We start from the raw sequence: 27,503 nt of genomic DNA, 5'->3' as shown, positions 1-27,503 counted from the left end.
TAAAACACTGTACTTAAATAACTAAGGACATCCACTCAGTGGATAAATACACTTGCTGTGTCATAATAAGGACCCTTGTTTGGTTCCTTATCACTCATGTCCAAAAAGGTATAGTAGATCATCTTATAACAATTGTTGTGGAAACCAGAACCAGAAAGTCCCCAAGGATGATCTAGACACTAACTTCTAAATAACACAGCTAGCTCAAGACTCAGTCACAGTGATAGAAATGGGTCTTTAACACCTCCTGAAAGGCTTTGAAGGCTTGTACCTTGATACCTGCATTTCCTACATTTTCTCACATATATGCATACAGTAAACATATACAATCAAATCAAGTAATTATACTTAACAAGCTTAATGTAAAGAATAGAGAAAATCCACACCCACTTATGCAAGATGTTCATAATTACACTCAAAATATGCAGCACTATTCTATAGAGAACACATTAACACTGTATATGAGAAAATTTTGGGAGATCACACTTCTGCTATGCATTGAATACTCAGATTGGCATATGCAATTTAAAGTCAGTTTCAATGAACATAAACATTTTGAATTGGTATTCAGAAATGATTCTGTGAACCTTCACAATGAATTGTATAGTTTTCATATTGAATATATTTAATGTACTTACCAGTCAATAAAAACAAGTTTATGACAAAATTAGAAATAAAAATTCAACAAAAACGGTTATACACTTTTTCATAACTCATGAGTTGTATTGATTTGGAGTCTGGTTAATCATGGAGTGGGATGTTTTATGTTTCTGCAAATATATTTACACAAAATAAAATGTTGAGGAATAATTAAAAAAATAAAGTCAGTTGTACTCTATGATCTTAAAAATCTAAGGAACCATGAAACAAAATTTACATATTAAAATACATATTGAAAATTGGTCTTGAAATTGGGAGGGCAACATGTGAAATATTCCAGGAGAATATAGGTTGCTTAGTAACACTGATATAATAAAAGTTAGAAATTCAAAGTGAAGAATATAATTAGAAACCTTATATTTTTTAATTTAGTATATGAAGATAGGATTTTTATTCTTAATATGAGTGTAGTCATGAACATCTTGCATAAGTGGGTGTGGATTTTCTCTATTCTTTACATGACATGTCACTACAGATTCCTCACTGATGACAGAGACCCAACATGCTTCAAACCTTTGGGGATCTACCTGGCAATGCTTTTGGAGTGCAGGGATTAAACTTTTACACAAACATGCCAATAGGAGATAGGATTTTAAATCATTATGAATTTATGGGGTGTTGGATATAATCTAGAAGGGATAACTGACATCAAAACTATATATAATAAGGGAATGTATACATATATATATATACATATATATATACTAGTTCCTTATTTGTAAGTAGCTGTCTCTCTTCTTGATTCCATTTTTATATTTACACTTTTCAGTAATTTTAATGTTCTTTCTTACATCCTCTTTCTTAAGACATTTTCACACAATGCTTTCAATTTGCTATTCTATACTATTTCTAACAGAAAAAACAGATAACTAACCACAGCAGGTTAAAAATGCCAAGAATGGTAGTCACGGATGGCTTAAAATGGTAGTCATGGATGCAGAAATGTTACTGTGTGCTTCCCGGCCATTATCTAGTAAATGTTATCTGATATGAGGTATAATTCATGTTATGTGTTTATTTTGTCTTTGGACAGAGGAATAAAACTAAAATAGAAGGGGAGTAATTATTGTGTTTTGAATTCATTTATTATAGAAGTGGTGTTTTTGAGAACTAGTATTCATATGATTTTTATTGCTGCTGCTACCACTGTTGTTGCTTTTATGAGTCATTTAAGTTATGTATCTACTGTAGTGTGTTAATAGAATAGGAGTATATGAAACACTGCATTAAAATTGTTTAATGTACCAAACGTTCCCTCTCTGATCAGGGTCTAATGTGCAAGTACAAATTTTCCCTTAAATGTGCACACAATACTCTCTCCCCTCATATTAAACATGCTTTAATATAATCTGCCATATATGTTAAAAGAGAAATTATTTTTAACTCTCTAGAATCTTTATTTTCTGTTATAAAATTTAAACTTAATCCTCTTGTACTAGCTTGTGTCGTCAGTTCGAACAACCGGAATGCGGAGTGTTGAAATCAATGCGAGTACCAGGTTATCATGGTATGTAGAATGAGAAAGTTCTTACAAATCAAGAAAGCTATGGAATCTTGAGAACAATGTGCTAAAAGGGGAGGAGATTGAGACATTCCCAGTAAATTCAAGAATAAGACAAGAGTGTCTACTTTCTATTTCTATTCAATACAATAATGTAACCAGTAATTACTTGATGGTTAATATGAACGGTTAACTGGACAGGATTTAGGACCATATATAGCCTCCATATACACATGTGCAAATTTTTTTAATAGGAGAGCTTCTGGGCAAGCCTGTAAGGATTTATATATCTTAGGTTTATCTCAATTTGCTTACATGGAACAGTCACCTGAAAAATAGATGGTACTCCTGAAATTTTATTTTATTCATTTTTATATTATTACACATTTGTACACAATGTATTTTAATCATATCCAATTCATATCTTAGAAGCTCACACAGAGAAAGTAAAAATTCTCTTTAAAATTTTATGTAGTCTAAATTTGAATATCACCAGAAAACACTACAATAGATAGGGGCAGGGCTAAATCACTGCACCATTGATTATTAAGAATGGAAGAATGCATTGCCCACTTAAACTATCATATCTTACTGCAATCAATGAGATAAAAACAGTTTTCTTAGCAAATAAAAATTAATCATATCATTCATAAGCTTTAGATATGCAAATGTACATCTCAAAACTAAAATTAACTTCTCATCTCTGTCTTATTTTATTTTTAATATTTAATTTATCCTAATATGTTTATTATTTCATCATTACTTTTATGCATTTTTTCACAAAAGATGTTCTAATCAAAACCTAAGGATTATAAGATTTTAGGACCATCAAGTCACCTGATCTATATCACAGGTAATGGTAAGGATCTGGATCTAAAGACAAATCTCAAAAGTCTAGAATATTTTCCTTTTTATTTCCCAGTATCATCATTGTAAGAAATGCTGAGTTTCATTATGATATTTTTATTCATGTGTGGCGTACTCTGTGCTTAGCTTATTCTTTGTACTTCTCCAAACTTTCTGCTTTTTCGCTGAGTGATAATGGGTAAATTAACTTATTTGACTGTCATTTTTTTAGCACTGACTGATCCAATCACTCATAGAACTTCATTTTATTCTCCCATTTCCTTGGTTTTAGTTTGTGAGTAGATTCAGAGTTCATATTTTAGATGCTAGAGCTAAACAATTTAAGTAGTGTTTGTAAAAGGCTGTCTGTGGGTAAAGCATCTGGATCTTCACATTAAAAACTTTCCTTTGTTATTGTAAGAAAATATGACCACGAATGACATTTATGATTTTCAGTTTGACCCTAACACTTGGATTTGAGCATGTAAGCTATGTATGAATGTTTTATAGTAAATTGAAATAAATTTTAAAGCATGTATTATAGAATATTATTTTCTTAAATAAGTTAACAATGTATAAGGAAGTGCCAATTAATTAATCCTCAAGAGAATAAATTATATTCAACATGTCGATTCTCTTGAGTTATGTGTCAGCACCGATTTTTATATGTATGTGAGTGGTCCATCATAATCTGAATCAGCATTTGCTCTTTTTGATTTATGAATATGCTTCATCTATTCACAGACAACATAAAAAAGATGCTTTATTGCTTATAGCAAAGAGACTAGATAAAACAACAGTGCAATAAAATTCTCACTAAGAAAAAAACTTAGGTAAATTACTGATTCCATGAAATTCAATTTTGGATGACAACTTTGCTGATTGAATATGATAAATGTGTACAATATATTTTTATCATTACTCAGATTTACAGGAACATATTTTGCCTCCATCTTCCTCTTGAGAGTCTCATAAAACCAGATCTTTGACAATTAGTTTGAATTTCTGAGACTTTCTACAATCCAAAGATTCAGATAGTTTTTTTGTTGTGTTTTTGTTGGTTTATGTTGACAGGAAATGCCCTTTTGTATGTTTCAAATGTGTGCTTCCTTCAGTGATTGATGAATAAAGATGTCTTGGCCATTGGCCAGGCATAATATAGCTAGGGTCCCCCACACACTACTTATTAGTATCCCTGTCCAAATTGGACACTTGCATTTCTACTACTGTCATACCAAATAGACTATAGATTTCTTCTATGAGAGGAAGACCATCTCCTTTGAATGTTGCATAACGAAGTGGATAGCTTTTTACTGTCCACTTCTTCACTGGTATGGAGGTATTTTTCACTGCAGTTTTGGCCAATGACTACTTCATAACCACTTCAAAACACCTTCTCACTGCTATTCCTCATGATCAGGAGACTCTCTGGCACATTGGTGAGGGGAGCCTGGGCATGGGGATTCTCATATTCTATTATACAAATTATTTTTACATAGCAGCTACCTTTCTGCAGACCCAATATTTTTATCACGTTTTTGATTTGTCCCATTGCTGAATCTTGTCTGCTTTGACACATATTTTTTCTTTTTGGTGTTTACAAATGGTTCTACCTACATCATTATCCTCTCCTTACTGCTTGTCTTCTCTGATGATGTCTTATTCTCTCTGAGAGCACACAGCTCTGAAGAGTGACATAAAACTCTGTATACCAGTGGATCCCATATTATGGTTGTGGTTTTGTTGCTCAGGCTTATTGTATAGACTTCAAAAAATAAGGAAATGAAGGACTCCATTAGGAAAACATGGTGAAAATAGATAGTGATTTCTGATAATTATTAAAATATTTCATATACATTGCTGAGGAGATTGACCAATGGATAAGATCATTATTAGGACTTGAGTGGGAATTTTCAGCACCCATTTCAGAAGACAGTCATGTAGTAGATGTTTATCCAATGCTCATAAAATTGAAACCAATAGATTAAATGGGCTCACCAGACTGCTAATCTATTCTAAGAACTGTTGGTTCAAGGTTTAGTGGAGACCTTGTCACAAGGGAATGATGCTTAGTGTCACAGATAGTCAAAGTCAGTACCATTTTGATGCTATGTTCATGTGCATAACAACAAATACCATCTACTCCTCATGTATACACAGATATGTACCTCACACCATGTGACACATAATGTGTACAAATAAAAAACTGTACACTTTGAAAACAAAAAGCAAAAATAAAGATGTCAGTATTGATTTGTACAGATGTGTCATTTATTATGAAGACATGACATCAGTTTATAAAGTGTAAAATAATATTGGAGTGATAAAATTATTTTTATGAGCTCAAATATTCACTCTGAATTGACTACCACGTATTATTATTTAATAAATAAAGTCAGTTCAATGTTATACTCTCCTGAAACCAGTGAAATATTAAAAGTGACTATAATTATTGGAACTATTGGAATTCTTGGTATTCACAGCATTTTTCATTTAAAAAGTTGAATAAAAATTAAATTAAATTAAAATTAATTGAAATTAGTAAAATAATATTTGAAATATTTTCAAGGGAAAATGGTATTGAAAGAACATTGTGAAAACTCAGAACCTCAAAATGCAGAGAGAGAGAGGAGGCCAACTGAGCCTCATCTCTAGGTGCCTCTGCATAATTTACTTTTTTGGGCCCTTTACTTGATTCTATAAAAAAATACACAGAGGCACCTCCTGTCTAAACATAAAGGAATTTGGTCATTATTCTCCTGTCAATACCAGGTGTAATATCTTGATATAGTGACCATATGCCTCCTACTGTATTAGAGGGAAAATAATCCAGCGTCAACAGATTCTAGCCTAGGAACCTAGGATAAAACAAATTCCATTGCTCTCAAAAAATAAATTAAAAAAAACATTTCAATTAAAGAACTTCTAAACATCAACTGCTATACTCATATATCAGTACATTATTCATCCATTATCAGAGATGTTTCCTTTTTTAATAGACATATTTTGTTTCTGAGTCTGAATTACCTCACTTGTGATGATTTTTGTCTATTTCCATCCATTTTCTGGCAAATTTCCTAACATAATTGCTTTTAACACCTGAGTAATACACCATTGTGTAAATGTACTACATTTTCTTTATCCATTTGTTTTTGGGGGGGGTGAGAGACATTTACATTGTTTCCAGATTCTGGCTATTAGAAATAAAGCTACTTTACAAATCATTATGCAAGTGTCCTTATGGTGTGATTGAGCATCCTCTGGGTTTATGCTCAAGAGTAGTATAGTTGAGTCTTGAGGTAGATCAATTCACAATTTTCTGAGAAACCATCATATTGATTTCCAAAGTGACTATGCAAGTTTGCACTCTCCCCAGCAGTGGAGGAGTGCCTCCCTTGCTCCTCTCCTTTCCAGCATTAGCTGTCAGTTGTGTGTGTGCAGTGGTGGGGGCTGTAAGGGGAAATGAGGATGGGAACAGCAAGGATCAGGTGGGGGATGATGGAGGAAAGAAGTACTAGGAGGGCAACTGAAAACTGCAGTATCTCTGGGAGGAACTAGACACCTAGTGTAATGAAAACTACCAGGAATCTATGAGGGTGACCCTACCTAAGACTTCTAGTAATGGTGGATGAGAGGCCTGAATTGGACATTTCTTGTAATTAAGCAAGACTTTCAGTGGAAGCATTGATATCCCAACTCATAAACTCTTACCTACAGTTTTCCTATGTACAAGATGTGCTGGGGTAAAGATGGGACAGAAGCTGTAGGAATGACTAACTAGTGATGGTCCAACAGCAGAACCTTATGCTGAGAGGGAGCTCACCCGTGAGGGCCAAAACCCAGAGACAGGATACCCCAGAGAGCTAAGATAAAACCAACCATAACTGACAAAACAAAAAAGTAAATGAAATGAAATTATTACTAATGATATTTGCTGTTCTCATAGATTGGTATCCAACTGTCATCAGAAATTCTTCACCCAGCAAATGCTGCAGAGACCACAGTCAAACACTAGGCAGAGCTCCAACAAATCTATCAAAGAGGGGAAAGAGAGATTTTAGGAGCCAGAAGGGTCTAGGACACCACGCACAAAAAAAAATAGAAACAACTAACCTGGGGTCATGGGGCCTCATAGAGATTGAACCTACAACCTGAGAGTCTGTATGGGACTGACCTAGGGCCTCTGCATTTATATCACAATTATGTAATGTGATCTTCTTGTGGAACTCCTGGCAGTGAGAGTAGGGCTGTTTCTGACTCTGACACTTGGTCTTAGGACTTATTTCTCCATCTACATTGCCTCATCCAGTCTTTTTTTATTCATTTATTTATTTATCTATTATGTATACAATATTCTGTCTGTGTGTATGCCATCAGGACAGAAGAGGGAACCAGACCCCATTACAGATGGTTGTGATGGATGTGGTTGCTGGGAATTGAACTCAGGACCTTTGGAAGAGCAGGCAATGCTCTTAATCTCTAAACCATTCCTCCAGCCCCTCATTCAGTCTTAATAGAAGAGAAGCAGCCTAGACAGCTAATTAATACAACTTTGTTGGCTGATATTCAAGGGATACCATTCTATATCTGCAGAGAAACAATGGAGGAGCAGTGAATGACATGGATGGGTAGAGCTGAAGGAGGGAGGACTTCAGTTGGCATGTAAAAACAGGAAAAAAAACAGTAACAACAAAACTAACAAGCAAATCATGTTGATATCTGATTTCTTCAGGTTACTCAAATTCACATATACATTACATAGATCTGTTCTTCCTCCATAAACACCATTCATATCATCTAACAAATAAAATAAAAGGTAAAACTTTTTTCAGTGTCTAGAGTCAACATTTTTAGTATTTGTCATTATTCAAAACAGGAATAAATCTTTACATATCAATATCAAACCCAACAGGTAAAATTGATGCAAGAAGTGGGGCTATTGTTCTAGTAAAAATAAACAATGTATGTTTGGACCTTTAAAATGAAACTGTGGTTTCAATGTGTAAAGGCCTGAGTAGGATGGAGTCAAGGTTCAGAGGACATTTCCTGTGGAAACTTAGACCACAGAATGCAGAAAGAAATGTGGGTAGTGGTACATTGGTTCTTGAGCTTTCATATTGGTGTCTGTTTGTTCTACATATTGTTCAAGAATCTGACTTCCTCATGCCTGTGTCATGAGGACGTGTAAGATGACGGTTTAGTTGATTCAGCAGAAGAAATTTCAGTACAGGGGGGCATTGTGTCTGCACTATATTTATTTTTCACTAGGTTTCTCCATGTCCACTGTATTTTTTACAAATGTAACTATGAACAGAAAGGTTATTTTAAAATATGTAGTTTCCAAGGGGAAAAGAATAAGGTGTGTGTCATAAATATGTCTCTCTTCCAAAGAAAAACTCTGCTCTTAACTAGGATATTAGAAAAATAGTTATTAGAGAAAATTCCCATCCATCAAATGTCTTGTGATATGTGGCCCTATCTGGTAGAAGAACACATGAACTGAGAAATGTAGCTGAAGGAATTACTTTTCTATGGAATTACGGCCTAGGATTGTCTTTCATTGGAGTAGCATGCACAAGACATCAAGTTGTATAACTGGAATATAAGACTATATTTCTGTAAAAAGAGAGAGTGCTTTAATTTTCCGACCACCCAGACCTGAATAATCACCCATAAACAATATTAACTACAACACTGCTTGGCCAATAGCTCAGGTGTATTCCTACCTAACTCTTATATCTTAAATTAACCTATTTTTACTAATCTGTGTATCACAATGAGGCTGTGGCCTACCAGTAATATTCTTGCATCTTTCTCCTTCAACAGCTGCATGGCCTCTGCCTGATTCTGCCTTCTTTTTGCCTGCGTTCAATTTAGTTTTCCTGCCTAGCTCTATTTTGTCCTACCATAGTCCGAAGAAGCTTCTTTATTAACAAATGGTAACAAAACATAGTCACAGCATACAGAGGGGAATCCCACATCATATTTCAAGCTGGTAAAAAAATGAGACTTAAAGCACTGTCAACAAGGTATTGGTTTGCATAGGCATGAAGACAACTCTGTCTAGGGCATTGAATCTGACAGGATAGGAGATAACATGTTTAAAACACAGATGATCTATTAGATTTCCCAGATGCCACAAGATATGGATATAGAGAATTTTGTGTTTATTGTGCTAAATTATTTTTTCTGGTGTTGTCTTTTCTTGCTATGTTCCCTTTAGGATGGAAAGGTAGGCTCTATGTCATTGTATGTTTGAAGTATGTGACATATTTTGTTTCAAGCTCACAATTAAGAACTCATGAGAGAAGTACTTTCTGCTGGCTAGTTGTTCCCGAAAGTTCTATGTGGGCTTTAAGAGAAGAGATATCCTCAGCAGTGAACTCTGTTACAGCATGGAGGTCAAACAAGCAATACCTGATGGTGCAATAGTGCCCAAATTGAAAGATACATCAGTTCTTCACAGACCAAGAAATAGCTCAAAATTTAGGACAATATAGATATAAGACTTAGGGAATGGTGAGGTGTGCTATAATACATTGTCTGCTAGGTGCAATATGGCCATTTTAATCATTAACAAGCATTAGTTCATGGTCCCTGAACAACACTGGCACAAAATTTGCTCTTCAATATTTCAGTAAATTATATAGAGGAAGGACTCAAGAGTTTTCTTCCCTCCTGAATTTAATGGATACTGATAAAGGCATCTACATGTGTGTAGTCGCCAGTAAGTTTCCAATGGTCCAGTCATAACTTTCTATCCATGTCCATATGAGAGAACACAAATAACTCATTGATCACTGAATGAATATCAATATAGAAGGAGGTAATTGCAAGAAGTATACCTGCAAAATGGTAAGAAGAAACAGAACAGTTATGTGACCAATATGATCATAATACATGTATACTCATATGACATTGTCAAAAACTCATAATAGTAAAACAAAAATTCTTAGAGAAATTAATATATACATTAGTAATATTTCTTACATACATATATAATATAAAACCATATGTGCATGTTATTTTTCTTCAAAGAAAATCTTTCAAAGAAAATAGTGAATATTTTCCTGACAGATTGATTTAAATATTCCTTTTGAAAAGAAAAATTTTAGTTAAATATTATACAGAGGCATTGTGTTACATTCATTATAAAATTGTGTTCTGTGTCTGAAAAAGATTATATACAAAAACATGTATCAAATCATATTGTAATTTTTAGAACACAAAATAAGTTTGGGTGTATAAAAAAGCATTATGAATTCTTCCATAATTGAAAACATTCAGGCCAGTATGTCTTAGAATCCCATCAGGACAGGCATTTTATAAAACCCAAGGGCACTAGGAATCACTCTTACAAATTCATGATGTCTCAGGGAAACATGTTTAAATTCTGAATACATTTAAGGAAGAATTTTGGTTCCTTCATGTATATTTTTCTCATCAACTATGATGAATACAGCATTTGAGCCACAAAGGTAATTAATGCTTTTTACTCTCACTGACAGCTGTTCTTTTGCTCTTCCTTGGATGTGGAAGGAAGAGATGGAAACAGTAGAGAATCTTAGTCAAGACTGATGGTCACTGTGCAATCAAGAATGGGAAACATATATCTTCAGAATATTTCTAGAACTGACATATTATGAGACTCATAAGGCACACTTTTAAATTATTCAGAAATTAGTCCAACTTGTGATATTGATTTAAATCTTGGATATTCTTGACAGGTTCCTGATTAATACCACCATGAGGCTTTCACTTCATAATTATTTGTCCCTGGGAAAGTTGCATAAATTCTGATGCTAAGATTTCTTAAATTCATCAAAATGTGAACAAAGTTGATGATTCCAGGAGCATATGCAGTAATACATGAGTAGCCCAAAGAACAACACTTCATAATTAGAAACTGCTCAAATATTGACAGTGTTCAAATATCATTTACTAGAGGACAAAATCTTTTCTTCTTTCTTATGCTTCCTTCCTTACTTGGTTACCTTCTTAATTCTCTTCTTCTCTCCATATCTATCTGCAATAATAGTTTATATTTCTAAATAAATGATCACTTATGTACTGGTGCAAACAAAATGTGATAGTCACTTTGGAAGGAAGAATTTGGGGCTTTTCTGGTTTTATATAGACTTTTGACCTAGAAACATGGTGAATGAAAGTGCTGCCATTCCACAGACTGTTATTCAGATCAAGAATAAAATTATCCCATTTCCACAAATGCATCCTCAAACCTGTTTTAACAAAGGACACTGAATGTCAGAAAGTCAAACTGCGTTCCTCTGAGTTCCAATAAGCATAAGGTTTGTACCTCATAGATGCCCAGTATTTTGAGTGGTTGAAGCTCTGAACATCATAAGTGCTCATAATTCTAGTGTGGTCTGTCTTTTATGATGAGCTACACACCAAGACATCCACAAGTTTCAGAAACCCATCAGGAAGGGCATGAAGGGAACAGAGCAAAATCCTTTCCATTACATGCCAGAAATAAAAGAAAAGTTGAGCCAGTCTGGGAATGTAGCTGAGTAGCACTGATCATAGTGAGAAGTGACTAGAAAACTGAACAGCATGTATTCCAGAGTCATGGAGAGGAATTAGCTCAGCTACAAATATAAGAAATCAATCTTTGCTTGGTACATAGTAGATCAATAATATGATAAATCTGTGGAACTTGACATGGAAGGAATTTCAAATAGGCTCTTAATTTATTAATGTCTCTTTTAAATGATGGTTCTTTTAAAATACATTTAGGAATATTTACTTATGATGATAATTCTCATATATTTCATAGTTTTGAGTATTATGCATACTTCACAGTTAACAAAGAAATTTAAATATTTGTAGATACTTTGGTGCAATAATTAGTTTTCCTGTCAAAATTAATAGAAAGGGAATAGTAGGTTGTGTGGGTGGTAGAGCTGGGGAGATCTCTTCCCAACATCACCGCTCAGAACATGGCGCAGTTTTCACAGTTCTTGGTCTGAGGGTCCCAAGAAAGTTCAGATAGTTACAGAATTTTTGAATATATGACTGTTAGAGAAAAGAGGGTCATGGAATATTTCAGGAGAAAGGCAGAGAAAATGACTTAGTTCGCACATGAGAATATTGATCTAAAATCAAAGAGTATTGGAAATTGAAATGGATGAGTCAATGGTGTGTCCTTTCATAGACATATCATAGTAAAAAACAGTATGGAATTGTGATGCATTAGCCCATTACTTCTACTTTTGTTAATATGGTGGATGTTTTGTAAAGCTCACATCCTTTTTCATAAATTTAAAAAAAAACCTGCGTTGTAGGCTTTGGTTGATGTTTAATTTTAAGTAATTTGATAATAGCAAAATATTTGTTACAAATAAAGTATAACATATTTACCATTCCATTCTAGACAATATATTATGTTTTAGCTTCTAAAAATGAAAATCAATTTTGCCAGCTTTAACACCAAACAATTAAAATATTTTCTTTTTATTTTTAATGTTTTATTTATACTAGTACAAGAGTAGTGAGTTGTTAGATTCTGACTGTCATGTTACATACTCCATGAATATTTTCCATATTTCCAACTTTTTAATATTTTTCATAGTATTGCACTTTTTGACAGTGTGTTACTTTATTGTAATATTCTCTCCTCTCATTTTATTTCCAAAGTACAATTTGAGAACTGTATTAGTATTTCAGAAATGCCAATAGGATTCTGGAATAATTTCTAATATGTCTTCTAAATGTATCAAATGAGTGCATCCATTCCATTTTAACTGGATTACTCTATAATGTGATTGTATAAAAAACACTGATTCGGTGTTTCATTCCAGTTTGGCTGTGTAGGAATCTCTTAAAATAATGCTGACATCAATAGTCACAAGTTATTTTTGAATTATGGTTTTTAGAATATGATTAAAAACAAATTTGGTTGTGTGTAGTGTCATAAGATTTGAGATCTGATGATCTCCAAAATTGAAACTGCCACTGCCACAGGGCTTTAATAGGAGTTTAACAGGGATATATTAGCCTTAACCAAATAAGAGATTTTTATGTGTATTTAGGTCAGTTTTCTAGTATAAGCCTTTTATTTTATAGGAATAAATTATGTTGTAGCTTCCGTTTAGGCTTACGATCTTTTCAATAATATGAAATCATAACTCGTGGCTATAAACTATAGTGACTACACTGAATTATCCATTGCTGACTTTGTAACAGCAAATTTAGAAAATTACTATCTGAAAATGACCACTTCGTTTCTATCAGAATTAATGGGCATCTTAAGTAAACATAAAAGATTATGCTAGCATGTACTTAATTTTAAAGTTAATATTGGCCTTTGTTTACCTTGAGAACTTCCACGCGGTTTTGCTGTAAAATATGAGTGTCTTGAGTGAGGACAGAACTTGAGCTTTTCACTACCAGTTAAGGGCATTAGACCATGCTTTGCACTGGAACCATTTAAACTATCATATTGCACCACGGCTAATAAAACCAAATATTTTGCACTGTGAAAAAAAATAGGAAGAAAAACAGTAGCTTTGGTTTCGGGGAAAAAAAATAGGATTCCATATATAATAATCTTACTTGCTCTCTATCATTATCTGAATTTTCCTTTTTTTAACACTCAATAACTCCTCCTGCATTTTTGCTTACATTATTAGTTTGATGTGATTTTCACAAGGACCTTTGAATGTCCCTATGTTTATTACATTTTTGAATCATCAAGTAACCTGACCTGTCCTGAGATAGAGGTTTAAATCTGAAAAGAAAAACATTAAGAATTTGGAGCAGTTTTTTTTATTTCCATGTATTGTCATTCTAAGAAATGCTGAATTTTGTCCTGATATTTTTTTAATTTATTTATCATGTATACAATGTTCCTTGTGCAGGTACATTTCTATGCCAGAAGAGGGCACCAGATTTCATTACAGATGGTTGTGAGCCACTATGTGGTTGCTGGGAATTGAACCCAAGATTTCTGGAAGAGCAGCCAGTGCTCTTAACCTCTGAGCCATCTTTCCAGCCCCTTGTCCTGATATTTCATACTTAGACACCATCTTCCACGATCTCCTTACTCATTTCAGTTTTTGTATATTTTGATTTAGCACACAATTAAAACTAATAAATTACGTGGTGACCATTTTTGTCTGTCTTGAATGATTACTGCCTGATCCAGTGACCCAGAAATCCTGTAGGTTTTTTTTAGATTTTTTTTCTTTGGTTGTAACTTATGATTGGAAACAGAGTTCCCATTATAGATACTAGCGAGTACTCTAAGAACATCATAAAAGTGGTTGTGGGAGTGGTTGTTTCAAAGTAACTGTATGTATTTTCTTCTATTGCTACTACAACTGCAATGTATCTGTACTCTGTAAATTTGAGTTATTAAAATCACCACTTTTTTCTATATAGATACATTTTACTTAAAATAGGCATTAACACATATACATGTATGTATTTATATCTATGCATTGTGTTCATACAGATATTCACACAGAAAGATATATCTAGTGAAACATTTTTGTTATACTGAAGAGAAGATAAGAATACCTTTTAAAACTCTGACTTCCTGGGAAAATGAGTTCAACAGCTGCAAAATTTGCCAGATGATCTACATGAAGCAGTTGAGTTTACAAGTAAGTAAATTAGTCCTAGGATTGTAAGGGCAATATCATTAGAAATGTTTTTAGAATGTCTAATTTGATTCTCCTTAAAGTTATTGGAGTTGAACAAGTAATCTAATAATGAATATGTTTTTTACTAAATTTATCTGAATGTCAAACCATGTTTTTATAGAAGTATATTTTTCTAAACTAGGTCAAATTGTTAAATATCTGGTGCGTAATTGAATCTCAGGACTCTAAATATTTAACAATTAATCTCTCCTCATCATATATCATATTTGCCAATTTTCATACAGGTTATTGGTTCATCATCTTTTAATCATCTCTCTTTTACCTTGTTGCTTTTATTAAACTGCCTAATTCACACTTGGACAATGGATGCAGTACCAATATAGATAGAGGGAGTCTATACAAAGACCACATGTATTCTGAAATTCTTTCTTTTTTTTTTTAAAAAAAAAAACACTCACTCTTTACCTTGTTAATCCTCAGGATAGTGAGCCTGAGTCCTACCCAGTTTAATTTTTCAACTCCAATTAGTCATTATGACAAAAAACATCATTTTTATATCTTCTGGTTACCGTGTACATTGATTAATTAATATAAATTTTCAACATTTCTTTCTTGAACATCATATTAATGGTAGTTACTCTTGTGCAGAACTTTCAGTGTTTTATAGAACAAATTACTGATTTGAATTCTAATATACTTCATGTTTTGAGACAAAACTTAAAATATTCTCAGGTTTTTCAAAGTACATTTTATCTCTTCTTCTATTGGTAGATGGAACTTCAATTCTTCGCTGTAGATGACCAGCCATACCTTCTCAATGCAGATGGCAGACATGATTAGTAAAGTGTAGATGTTGGTTTATTATTAAGGTATAGTTTCCAACTGATTTTCAATATTTTACTACCAGAAAGCTTTAGAGATAGAAAAAAGGTGAAAATTCATGGTTTCTCTAACACATATGGTTTTATCAAAAAATATTAAAAATTATTACTATATTAAGTTATTCAATAATTTTATCTCAATTATATGTATTTTTGTTTCTTTTTGAGCAGAGGGTTCAAAACAATATTTCTCTGGGTTGCCCTGTTGTCTTAGAACCCTGTATACTCAGAGATCTGCCTGCCCCTACCTCCCAATTAAAGGCTGGGATTAAAGGTGTGTGCCACCAAAACCACTTGGCAATTTTATGTGAGATCTAATGATACTTTTTAAAAAATGTACTACTTTGTTCTTAATGTAACAAAATCATTAAATATAATTTTACATAAAGATATACTATATTGATACTATATTGATGATGTTGATACTGTAAACTTGTAATATACAGAGAGAGGTTTATAATTGCAGATTCATGAATACATTCTCCTTTCAACGCCTCTGTAGAATAATGCATAATCTGAGTTTTGTCAATGAGTTTATACTTTTAGGGCTTTCACAGAACCCCAAAATTGAGAAAATATCATTTGTTATATTTTCATTGGTCTATATTGCAACTCTTGTGGGCAACATGATAATTGTGGTGACCATTGTCTACAGTCCTGCACTGCTAGCATCCCCTATGTATTTCTTCTTGGCATTCCTGTCATTCCTGGATGCATGTGTCTCTTCTGTTGTCACACCAAAGATGATTGCAGACTTGGTTTATGAGAGGAAGACGATCTCCTTTGAATGTTGCATGACACAGGTCTTTGCTGTGCACTTTCTTACTGCAGTGGAGGTGATAGTTCTGGCAGCCATGGCCTATGACCGCTATGTGGCCATTTGCAAGCCCTTACACCACTCTTTAATCATGAGCAGGAGGCTCTGTGGTATTCTAGTGGGGGTGGCCTGGGCTGGAGGATTTTTACATTCTATCATACAAATTATCTTCACTTTGCAATTGCCCTTCTGTGGACCCAATGTCATTGATCATTTCATATGTGACTTGTTCCCATTGCTGAAGCTTGCTTGCACAGACACACACATTTTTGTCATTTTGGTGTTTGCCAACAGTGGCTCTATCTGCATCATTATATTCTCATTTCTTCTTGTATCTTATGGTGTCATTTTGTTCTCTTTGAGAGGTCACAGTTCTGAAGGACGACGTAAGGCTCTGTCGACCTGTGGATCCCATATTACTGTTGTCGTTTTTTTCTTTGTACCTTGAATATTAATATATGCCCGACCTACATCTCCATTCTCTTTTGAGAAAAATGTGTTTGTATTTACAGATGTCCTTACACCATTGCTCAATCCTATGGTGTACACTTTCAGGAATAAAGAAATGATAAGTGCTATCAGAAAAATGTGGACGAGACTGATGGTGGTTTCTGATAAATATTAAAACAGCGTACTTAAGGGCTGAGGAGATGGCTCATTGAATAAAAGTACTTGCTGAGTATGAATGAAGACTTTTGTTTGTATTCTTAGCTCTCATGTCCAAAGCAAGGCATGGTGGATCAACCTTAAACCACTGTTGCTGAATTGGAACCGTGCAGTTCCCATGGACAAACTGAAAACTCTTCTCTAAATAACACAGCTATCTCAAGACTCCATCACAATCCTTTTCTCAAGGAATGGCGGTAGAAAGGAATACACATATATATCAACACATCATTTAGTCTCTGCTGGAATATGTATGGGTATCAGAGCTTTTATATGTTTACAAATATTACACACATGCACATACAAGCCCCTTGGCACACACACAAGCACTCAAGTAAACATGCACAAACAAATCATTCTTAGCAATCTTAATTTAAAGAACAGGGAAAATCTATAATTTCTTATATAAGTCTTTCATGATTACCTTTATATGTAAGTGCATGACACAATTCTATAGAGGGTACATTAACACTGTATGTGAGGAAATCCATTTGCAATATCATACTTTTTTACAATATACGTTTACTATGAATTGAATAATAAGATTGTTATAATGAAAGTTAGAATCAGTTTTAATGAAAAAATACACAGTTAAAATGACATTTAGAAAGGATGCTGTAAAGCTTCTCATTAAATTTCAGAGTTTCTTTATTGAATATAATTTATGCACTTATCCACCAATAAAAAAGTCAATGGCAGAATTATAACTAAGAGTTAAAAACAAATAAGACTCTATCCTCTTTCAAAACACTTGAATTATATGCATCTGGGGTCTGGTTAATTTTGGAATGCAATGTTTTAGGTTTTTGTGCAAATATTTTTAAATAGTAAGGTTTAAAAATAATAAAAAATTTAAAGTTAGTTGATGTCTATACTCTAAGAAATCTTAAGGAAATATTGGAAAGATTTAGCAATTAGAATGTTTAAGAAAAATTGATTTATGGAATAAATGTGTCTTGAAATTGGAAGAAAAACCCATGTTGAGAATTTTCCAGGAGAATATAGGTTTCTTTGTGACATTGAGATTACATAAACTATAAATACATATTTAGGAACCTTACATTATTTTTCAAATTTAATGTGTAAATATGCCATTTATTTTTCAAACATGGTCTCACTATATATCCTTGTCTGACTGTGCACATCCAAATGACTTCAAACTCTCACAGATATGCCACACTCTGCTTTTGCAGTGCAGGGATTAAACAGGAGAGGGGATTTTACATCGATAGGAATTTGTGGAATACTGGATCAATTATTGGAACGATTGTACACACACCAAACACTATTGTATATATTTCCTCATTTGTAGACAGCTCTGTCTCTTTTTATTTGCATGTTTCAATTTTTAAAGTTTTTAGTAATTTTTAAACTGTTTAAAACATGTATTACACTCTCAGCCACAATACATTTTCACATATTGTTATTAGTGTGTTTTCTAACAAAAACAGATAACGGATAACTAAGAAAAACAGACAGAAAATTTCCAAGAATGGTTTAAAATGAGAATCATGGATACAGAAATGTGAGTCTTTGATTGCTGATCATTACCTAGGAAATATTACCTGTTATAAGATATAATTCATGCCATGTGATTATTTCATGTAGGGTCACGTGTATAAAATTATATTTAAAGAAAATAAACCTTGTTTCTTGAATTCATTTATTCTAGAAGCTATGTTTCTGAGAATACAGTTCTCAGAATTCATATAGTAGTCATAGGTTTTGTTGTTAGTATTATACATCGTTTAGGTTCTGCATTTCCTGTAGTGTGTTAAAGTGACAAGAGTACATAAAACAGTATGCTAAAACTGTTTGATGGTTTTCCAGACATGGTGGTAAGAAAGCTGCTTGTATCTTCTTTTTGCCTTCCTCTTCCCTTCCTTTTCTTATCCCTTATTCTCTTTATGTGTCTTTCTTTGATGAGCTGTCGCTCCTGGGGATCCAGACCATTTTCTGGGCCAGGTTTGGGAAAGCATGCAAGGCGTGGGAGTTGGTGGGGAACGGAAAGAGGAGGAGTCCAGCATATGACCTGTAGCCCTGCTACACCTTGCTTCCTCAGCTCCAAGGGTCTGCCTGAATACGTAGGAGTTGTCTACTATGGCCAGAAAACTGTTAGCAGGAAGCAGAAATCACTTGCCTGGCCTGGAGCTGGAGTGATGTTCAGGGTCTGTTATTTGGCTGGGAGCACTCACTGAGCAAAACAAAAGATTTCACCCAGGGGGCTGGAGAGATGGCTCAGTGGTTAAGAGGCCTGCTCTTCCAAAGGTCCTGAGTTCAATTCCCAGCAACCACATGGTGGCTCACAACCATCTGTAAAGAGGTCTGGCGCCCTCTTCTGGCCTTTAGGCATACAGACAGAATATTGTATACATAATAAATAAATATTTTTTAAAAAAAGATTTTACCCAGTGAAGACCTCCTTAGGGTACTATATGAAGAACTAGGAAATCAGGATGCAGAATGAGATTAACTCCTCTTGGGTATTACATGATTATTCACACAACTTTCTGAAGGAGAATTTCACCTTAGGACCCTTAATAAAGTGCTTGCTTCTCAGTGGTTGAATCATAGGCAAGCGTGTATGGCAAAAAAAAATTAATATGCTCTTTGTAGTGGATGTTCAGACAAGACAGATCACCAAGATTCCCATTCTGAAAGACCTGATCCTAGAGGTATGACTCAGCAGGGCTGTAGTATTCATGCCATTGAGCTAAATCCTTTTAAACACTCCTAGACACAGGAGGAGGAAACTTAGTCTTGCATTCTGTTGACTGTCTACATTAGATCCTGCATGTGTGGTGGGGGTGATGATGGACATAAGAGTTGGATCTTTTCTACTGCTTGTGTCAATGATACTCTTGCAGTTTGGCTCACGGGATGGTTCTATGATACTCTTGGAGGTGACAAATTTTGGATTGACCAAAAGCAATGCAAGACATAATGTGTCACTGGTCCCTGTGTATCCTCACATCACTCTCAAGGTCTTAAATAATATCCTTAAGGAGGATACAAACCTGGGCAACTGCAAGTTGCAGTCTTTGGCCTTCAATAAGAAAAAGCAGTTGGGAGCAGTATCATTGGATGACTATTTTCATCTCTGGAAAGTTGAAAATACATTGTGAGCCCGGCAGTGGTGGCGCACGCCTTTAATCCCAGCACTTGGGAGGCAGAGGCAGATGGATCTTTGTGAGTTTGGGGTCAGCCTGGTCTACAAGAGCTGGTCCCAGAACAAGCTCCAAATCTACGGAGAAACCCTGTCTCAGAAAAAAAAAAGAAAAGAATAAAAAGAAAATACACTGTGTAAGCTCCTTTCCAACAAATTGCCATATCATTGAGAGAATATGCATCTGATCTATCATAGTGAATGGTCAGTGTGTGCAGTGAGCTCTCAAGCTCAGGATCCAGGGAAGCCTCTGCTTTAGTTCCTGCCTTTAGGATCCTTCCCTGTTTGAGTTCGTTTTCTGACTTCCTTTAGTGATAAACAACAACGCTGAAATTTAAGTCAAATAAACCCTTTTCTCCCAAAATAGCATCTGGTCATGCTGTTTCACTTCAGTAACAGAAACCCTAAGTAGACACTGGTGTACTGACCTGAGTCATCAATTCCACCACCACTAGAATGTTGGGTACTTGAAACTTATGCATATACCAGGCTAACAAGGTACATAGAGTCAAGAATTTCTCATAAATCAAGAGACATACGAGTTCTGAGAACAAGGTATTGAAAGGAGAGAACATTTTAGGATTCCGACTAATTCAAGTATAAGACAAGTATATCTTCTCTCTATTACTGTTCAATATAGTAAGGTAGCATGAGAAATACTGTGACAGTCAGTGTGAACAGTTAGCTGGACAGGATTTAGAACAATCAAACTGCTTAGTCTCCAGAAACACATGTGAGGAAATTTTTGATTAGACTAGCATCTGGGCATGCCTGTGAGGATTTATCTCTATTTGATTTATCTTGACTTGTTGACAGGGAAGGGTCACCTAAAAAGTGGGCAGTCTTGTTCTCTGAGCTGTTTATCACTATGATTCTTTATTGTGAATGCAACATTACCAGCTCCCTTCAGTTCCTGTTGTCATGACCTCCAGATATTATGGACTTCACCATTGCCCTGTGAGACACATGAATGTGTCCTTATTTAGATTAGAGTTCTCTGGATAAGAATTAGATTAACAGATACATAAACTTGGTACAAGAAGTTTGATTTTCTTTCTTAAACATAATAATGTGTTTTTTAACCTTTTAAAAGTGATTTGGGGATGGATGTGGAAGACTGAAACATTAGTCAAAAAATTCCTAGTATGTATGAGCCATTCATATGATGTATTTTTCCAGAATCTGGCTTCATATTTACCATTGCAGTAGTGATTAGGTGTGGCCTAGAATTAAGGTAGGTCTTCTCACCTCAAATGATTTAATCAAAGAAAATCCTACACAGATATAATTAGCTTCTAAAATTTAGGTTACCTCCAGATATAGTCAAGTTGACAGCCAAGATATTTATCATAACCACTTATGAGAATAATAATGAAATAATATTTCATTATGATGAACTAATTCATTAGGTGAAGAAACTTACAAGACAGGAGAACATTTAGACAGTGACATGAATACATTAAAAAATGTTTACTTATGTTTATATTATTATATGTACAAATGCTTTTCCTGCTTGTATACATGTATTCTATATGTGTGCAGTTATAGCCATGTTAAAGACAGAGTTAAATACCTAGAGTTACAAATGGTTGTATGATGGTTATTCTTGGTTGGAATTAAGTAAATATCCAGTGGCTGGGTACATGTGTGAGTAATTTTTTTCTTATTAAATCATTCTAAGTGTGAAGACCCACCATTTATCCAGGTCATTGGAGGTGGGGCAGTCCAACTATAATCCAGGCCACATTTTCTACTGGTAGCCTAGATAAAGGACATGAAAGAAGGAAGTGGTTGTTCTGTGCCTCTCTGGCAAGTTCACTTCTTCACCAGCATTAGATCTTAGCTTTAAGTATATATTATTCTTTGAAAATTTCATATATGTATATAGGATATTTTGGTCATATCTATTTCTTGTTCTCAACACTGCAACTTGACCCAGACCCACTCAAAAGAAGAAAATGAATAATTTTTCTTAAAACTTATGTTTTACAATTTGTTTGCTCTAATCTTAGATTAACATACTTAGGGAATTATTGAAACTTTTAGGATATCATGTATATACATTGCTAGTACTGCCATACTGCTTTACTATGCATGCATTAACAAGAATATAAAATAGTTGTAGACATGATAAATTTAGCCATATAAAAATTATTTAAGTTATCTTTCTACTATATAGAAGATAACTTTCTCCTGGTAGATGTCCTGACTCTCTGCCTCTTATAATTTTTCCCCTGCTTTCTGCGGTGCTCGTCGAGTCTTAGTTCTGTTAATTATGTTGCAGATGCATCAGGTTACATTGGTCACCACACAGTCAGTTGTTTTCTACACTCTGAGTAGTTGTGGATTTCTTTAGTTGGCTCCATTTGCATTATAGAGAATTGTGATTCAATTTAGACTACACTTTGTATTACACTGATTATCTTCTAGTCTAAAATCACAGCCCCTGTGATCATAACCTTTAATTACACTGTACTCTCTCTTCTGTGGATTTTCACTGAAAATTTGGCAATTGCATTACTGGGAGAAAAATTTGCTTAGCGTCAATGGCCATGTTAAGTAGACCATGAAAATGAAGCTAAGATTTTCTTAATTTTTAAATTACCAGGAGGCCCGTTTTCCTTAGAACATTCTGCTCTTTTTGGTGTTCTTTGTACAGAAAAATTATCTGATACATGAGTCCCTGTGAGTATATATGTGGGATTTCACATTACACTATTGATTATAAAGAACAGCAGACGGCCAGACTTGTGGCACATGCCTTCCATTCCAGCATGCAGGAGGCATAGGCAGACAGATTTCTGTGAGTTTGATGCCAGCCTGATCTACAAAGTGTGTTCTGATCATCTAGGGCTATTACCCGGAAAAACCCTGCCTTACTAAATACCTGCAACAACAAAAGAGAAACTACCATACCTTTTAAAAATGTATTCTTCTCTCGTTACAACACATCCTTACAGCACTTCCCCTCCTTCACTCCCTCCCCCAAAACACATACACCGTTTCTTACAGAATCCTATTCAACCATGGTAATTGTAAGAAATTCTGAGTTTTAGTATGATATTTTACACATGGACAATGCCCTGTGTTCTCCTTACTCGTGGTAGTGCTCAGTCATCCTGCTTTAGTTTTGAAGAACAGCAGGCTAATTATATAGTGTAATCCTTAGTCTATTCTAACTGATGGTTATTCTGTGAACCTGTATGGTTCATTTCACACCACTGTTTTCTTGGATTTAATCTGGAAGTTGATAAAGAGTCCAGATGCTGGTGAAGTAGTGACATAGGAATATAAAGATAAATGCTGTTTTGAAGAAAATGTATGCACCTTCTTGCAATTGATTTTAAGATGTAGAGTTGTGTCTGACCATGTATGTGGCAATCAATAAAACTGTGCTTAGTTCTTTTTAATACTCTTAAGTCTGTACTCAAATATTTTAACTATGATTATATAATGTTCATGTATATACCAATACATTCATGTATATTCATGTACACATTCACATATAAAATTAGTTTTACTGAAATATTTAGTTTGTGGATACAGAAGATACAGCCACATTTTGATTCTGTAACTAACTGTGGCCATGAATCCATGAATCCTGGAGCTCGAATATTTACGCAGGGGATTCACAGAAGCTCCTTTAGTATGTAGGACAGCTTGTTTATAGATGAATTAATTATAATCTACGATTGTAATGATAGGCTACCAGGAAAAACATACCCTCCCACCCCACCCCATTTAGTCCTCAGAGAGAGTAAGACACATTGCTTTGTGGAAGCTCCAAGGCCCTCCCTACTATATCTAGGTTGAGCAAGATATAGACTTTCAAATAACAAAACTCATGTATTAGTTACTTTCCATTGCTGTAATAAAACATCATGACAAAAACAGCCTTCAGAAGGAAGCGATTTTTTGAGACATGTGGTACCAGAGGATCAGAGTCCATGATGAAGGAACAGAAGTAGTAAGTGGCAGGTGACTGTTGCAACTGAGAGATCATATTTTAAAACACAAATGTGAGGAAGAGAGAACTTGAAATTGCAAGACTTTTGAAACCTAAAAGACTACTCCAGTGGCACACTTTTTCCCTCAAGTCAATTTCTCCTAATTCTCTACATGTAGCCACCACCGAAGACCAAATTTTCAAATGCTCTATACTTATAGGCCACGTCTTATTCAAGCTATCATAACTGAGATGTCAATTCATAGTGCAAACATTAATTTCAAGATAAATACAGTTTTCAGCCTACAGTATTGATGCCTTCTTTATAGAATTGTGACATCTCTTTCTGTAAAATGAACAAATCCTAAAGAACTTGAAGTAAATATTGACCTCTTTATTCTATACATTAAAGTTTGTAAATTTAAAGTTTTATAATGGTATATTGAAATAGGGTTTGGTGCCTGTCCTGCAACTTGCTCTTGTAGACCAGGCTGGCCTTGAACTCACAGAGATCTGCCTGCCTCTGCCTCCTGAATGCTGGGATTAAAGGCAAGCACCACCATCACCTGGCTGAGTTTAAAGTTTTAAATTTTGTCAGACCACATCTCATATTTTCCACATTTTCTTAATGGCATTTTTCATTTCTTTATTTCTGAAAGTGTAAATCATAGGATTGAGCAATGGAGTCATGATGGCATCAAATACAGCCACCTTTTTCTCGAAAGAAGATGCAGATGTGCATCGTGCATATATAAATATGCATGGAACAAAGAATGAAATAACAACAGCAATATGGCATCCACAAGTGGAGAGAGCTTTCCATCGGCCTTCAGAATTGTGATTTCTTAGAGAGAACAAAATGACACCATAGGATATGAGCAACATAGAAAAGATTATGATGCAGATAGAGCCACTGTTGGCAAACACTAGCAGGGAATACACATAAGTGTCAGTGCAGGACAACTCCAGTAATGGGAACAAGTCACACATGAAGTGATCAATGACATTAGGCCCACAAAATGGTAACTGCAACATGAAGATTATTTGTATGATAGAATGCAAGAATCCCCCTGCCCATGCCACCCCCACCAGAGTGCTACAGTGCCTCCAGTTCATTATGGAAGAGTAATGTAAGGGCTTACAAATGGCTACATAGCGGTCATAGGCCATCACTATGAGGACAATCACTTCTACTGCAGCAAAGAAGTGTTCAGCAAAGATCTGTGTCATACAGCCTTCAAAGGAGATGGTTTTGCTGTCATCGAGGGAGTCAGCAATCATCTTTGGTGCAATGACTGAAGTAATGCATGCATCCAAGAAGGACAGAAATGCCAAGAAGAAGTACATAGGTGACCCAAGCAGTGCAGGACTGCAGAGGATGGTTACTGCAATCATTATGTTGCCTCCCATGGTTGCAATATAGGCAAACAAACATACAACAAATATTATTTTCTGAACTTTTGGGTTCTGTGAAAGTCCCAGGAGGATGAACTCTGTTACAATAGTCTGATTTGGCATGATTCTCAAGAAAGTTTAAGATAAAATTTCTCTTATTTATGCATGTATTTAGTCATTTATATATGTGTGTGCGCTTATGGACTTTGATGTGTGTGTGTGTATGTGTGCGCGCACAAGCAAAAATGCTTTAGTCTTTGTGTAGACGTCAGCGAATAGTTAGCAGGAATAACACCTCTCTACTGTGCAGGTTCTGGGGTGTGAACTCAGATTTCAGCCGTGATTACAAGCATCTTTACCACTGAGCCTTCTCTGTTGCCATTTAAATCTGTAATTAATGAGAAAAATTGTTTCAAATAACTTTACAATACTATGAGCAAGCATGTGCATTGAAATGCACACTTCTATTGCTTAATTCCTTTGATATTTAAAACAAAATTGAGAATTTATCAGTTGATGATCAGGAAGAATTGTGATGGATATAAATTACTGAATATTCAAAATAGTCTCATTTGTATTATAAGAAATAAAAACCACCTGCTTGGTGTAAAGAAAGAAACAGTGCATCTTTCAAGTTTCAGTTTTTCTCATTCTCCAGCAGCTTCCGGATGTGTAGTCTTAAAAGACATCCCCAAACCACATTCTACTTCTGGACAGAAAGCCACAATTGATTAATCATACCTGCTAGAGCCTACTCAAACACTCTGTTATGCCAATTGATGAAGGAACAGGAAATGAACTTGGATATCCTGGATATATTTCAAATTCTCTTCGATGTCTAGAATGCATTAACACTTAAGTTAGATTAACTCATTCTTTTTAATTCAGAAATGTCTATGGTGAGGTGTCTAGCTCTATGAAAGATTGATATTTTTAAAGAGTTACGATATAAATTTTAACTCAGTATTGTAAAATGTGACCCTTTCTTAAATAAAATAATGTCTTTTGTTATGATACCTGAACTAATCCAAAGGAAACTATTACTAAATAAATAATCAATTAAAAAGTTATAAAAGGAGTCATGAAATTGAGAGGATATGCAATGGAGTCCTCTGTGAGGGTCTGAAGGACTGAGGTGTGCATATGATGAAGATATATTTTGTACATGAGTGAAATTAAAAGTAAGACTTAGAAAACAATGGCCAAGCACTTTTGCAAGCAAATTGACTACATCTACTTGAACCTATTATAGAGAAAAACAGAAGCTGTACTATAATATAGTCTTTACACTTCTTAATCAACTATTGCATACCATGACACATGGTTTTAGGAGGTATAATTCTGTGACATGGTTTGAAATGTGTGTGAATTTAGTCTATGGGAGATATTTGTAAACAACTTACCTGTTTAGTCTACACTCATGAAGGGGGTAAAATTTAAAAATGCTGCTTTTGATATGTTTTTACAATTATAATTCAATTCATTCTTCTGAAATTCCAACTTCCATATCCACAGAAATTTTCCGGTGAAGTATTCAGATAAATAATCCAGCCCCTACGCTTATTTTTCTCAAGAAGACACAGATTACAAAATGTCCATATTCTGTCCTGTATATACAATGCAAGTTTCTGTAAAATACAAATTTTTATATGAATAGTATTCATCTATAGATTGTTATTCTTAAAATTTGTGCATAAAATAATAATGTATTTGTACTAAGAGGAAGAATAAGTTTAAATAATTTTCAATTAGAGTAAAGAGAAATAGTTTAACATTTTTATGAAAATAGAAAATAAAGCCAAAACAGTGTTGTCTAAAACATTCAAACACTATTTCTATGTCTTCTGATGTAATATAAACTCAGTATCTATTCATATACTTTAGATCAGGAAAGAACAGAATTAGATCTCTACAATGCATTGTCATCGTTCTAAAACAAGCACAAATGCACTCTTCTTTTCTAAACGTAGCATGACGGCATGTCTGTGAAACCGAATG

The 27,503-nt window shown here is 34.4% G+C and overlaps 1 protein-coding gene and 2 pseudogenes across 1 annotated transcript; 2 read left to right on the top strand and 1 right to left on the bottom strand.

Moving 5' to 3' along the window:
* The first annotated feature begins 16,021 nt into the window (after window positions 1–16,021).
* LOC142838938 (olfactory receptor 4C15-like) lies at window positions 16,022–16,957 on the top strand (annotated as a pseudogene).
* Window positions 16,958–19,025: 2,068 nt separating this feature from the next.
* LOC142847274 (DDB1- and CUL4-associated factor 12 pseudogene) lies at window positions 19,026–20,423 on the top strand (annotated as a pseudogene).
* A 4,293-nt stretch (window positions 20,424–24,716) lies between these two features.
* On the bottom strand, window positions 24,717–25,628 carry LOC142846444 (olfactory receptor 4C15-like). The gene has a single exon (XM_075967425.1). The coding sequence runs from the start codon at window positions 25,626–25,628 to the stop codon at window positions 24,717–24,719; it is 912 nt and encodes a 303-aa protein (XP_075823540.1).
* Window positions 25,629–27,503: the final 1,875 nt, after the last annotated feature.

Source organism: Microtus pennsylvanicus, chromosome 1 (genome assembly GCF_037038515.1).
Source record: "Microtus pennsylvanicus isolate mMicPen1 chromosome 1, mMicPen1.hap1, whole genome shotgun sequence".
Lineage (NCBI taxonomy): Eukaryota > Metazoa > Chordata > Mammalia > Rodentia > Cricetidae > Microtus > Microtus pennsylvanicus.
This window is presented reverse-complemented; position numbering and strand designations above follow the sequence as displayed.

Bases quoted from the DNA above. Each gene is read 5' to 3' on its own strand.
- LOC142846444 (XM_075967425.1), bottom strand. From the start codon at position 25,628: ATGCCAAATCAGACTATTGTAACAGAGTTCATCCTCCTGGGACTTTCA.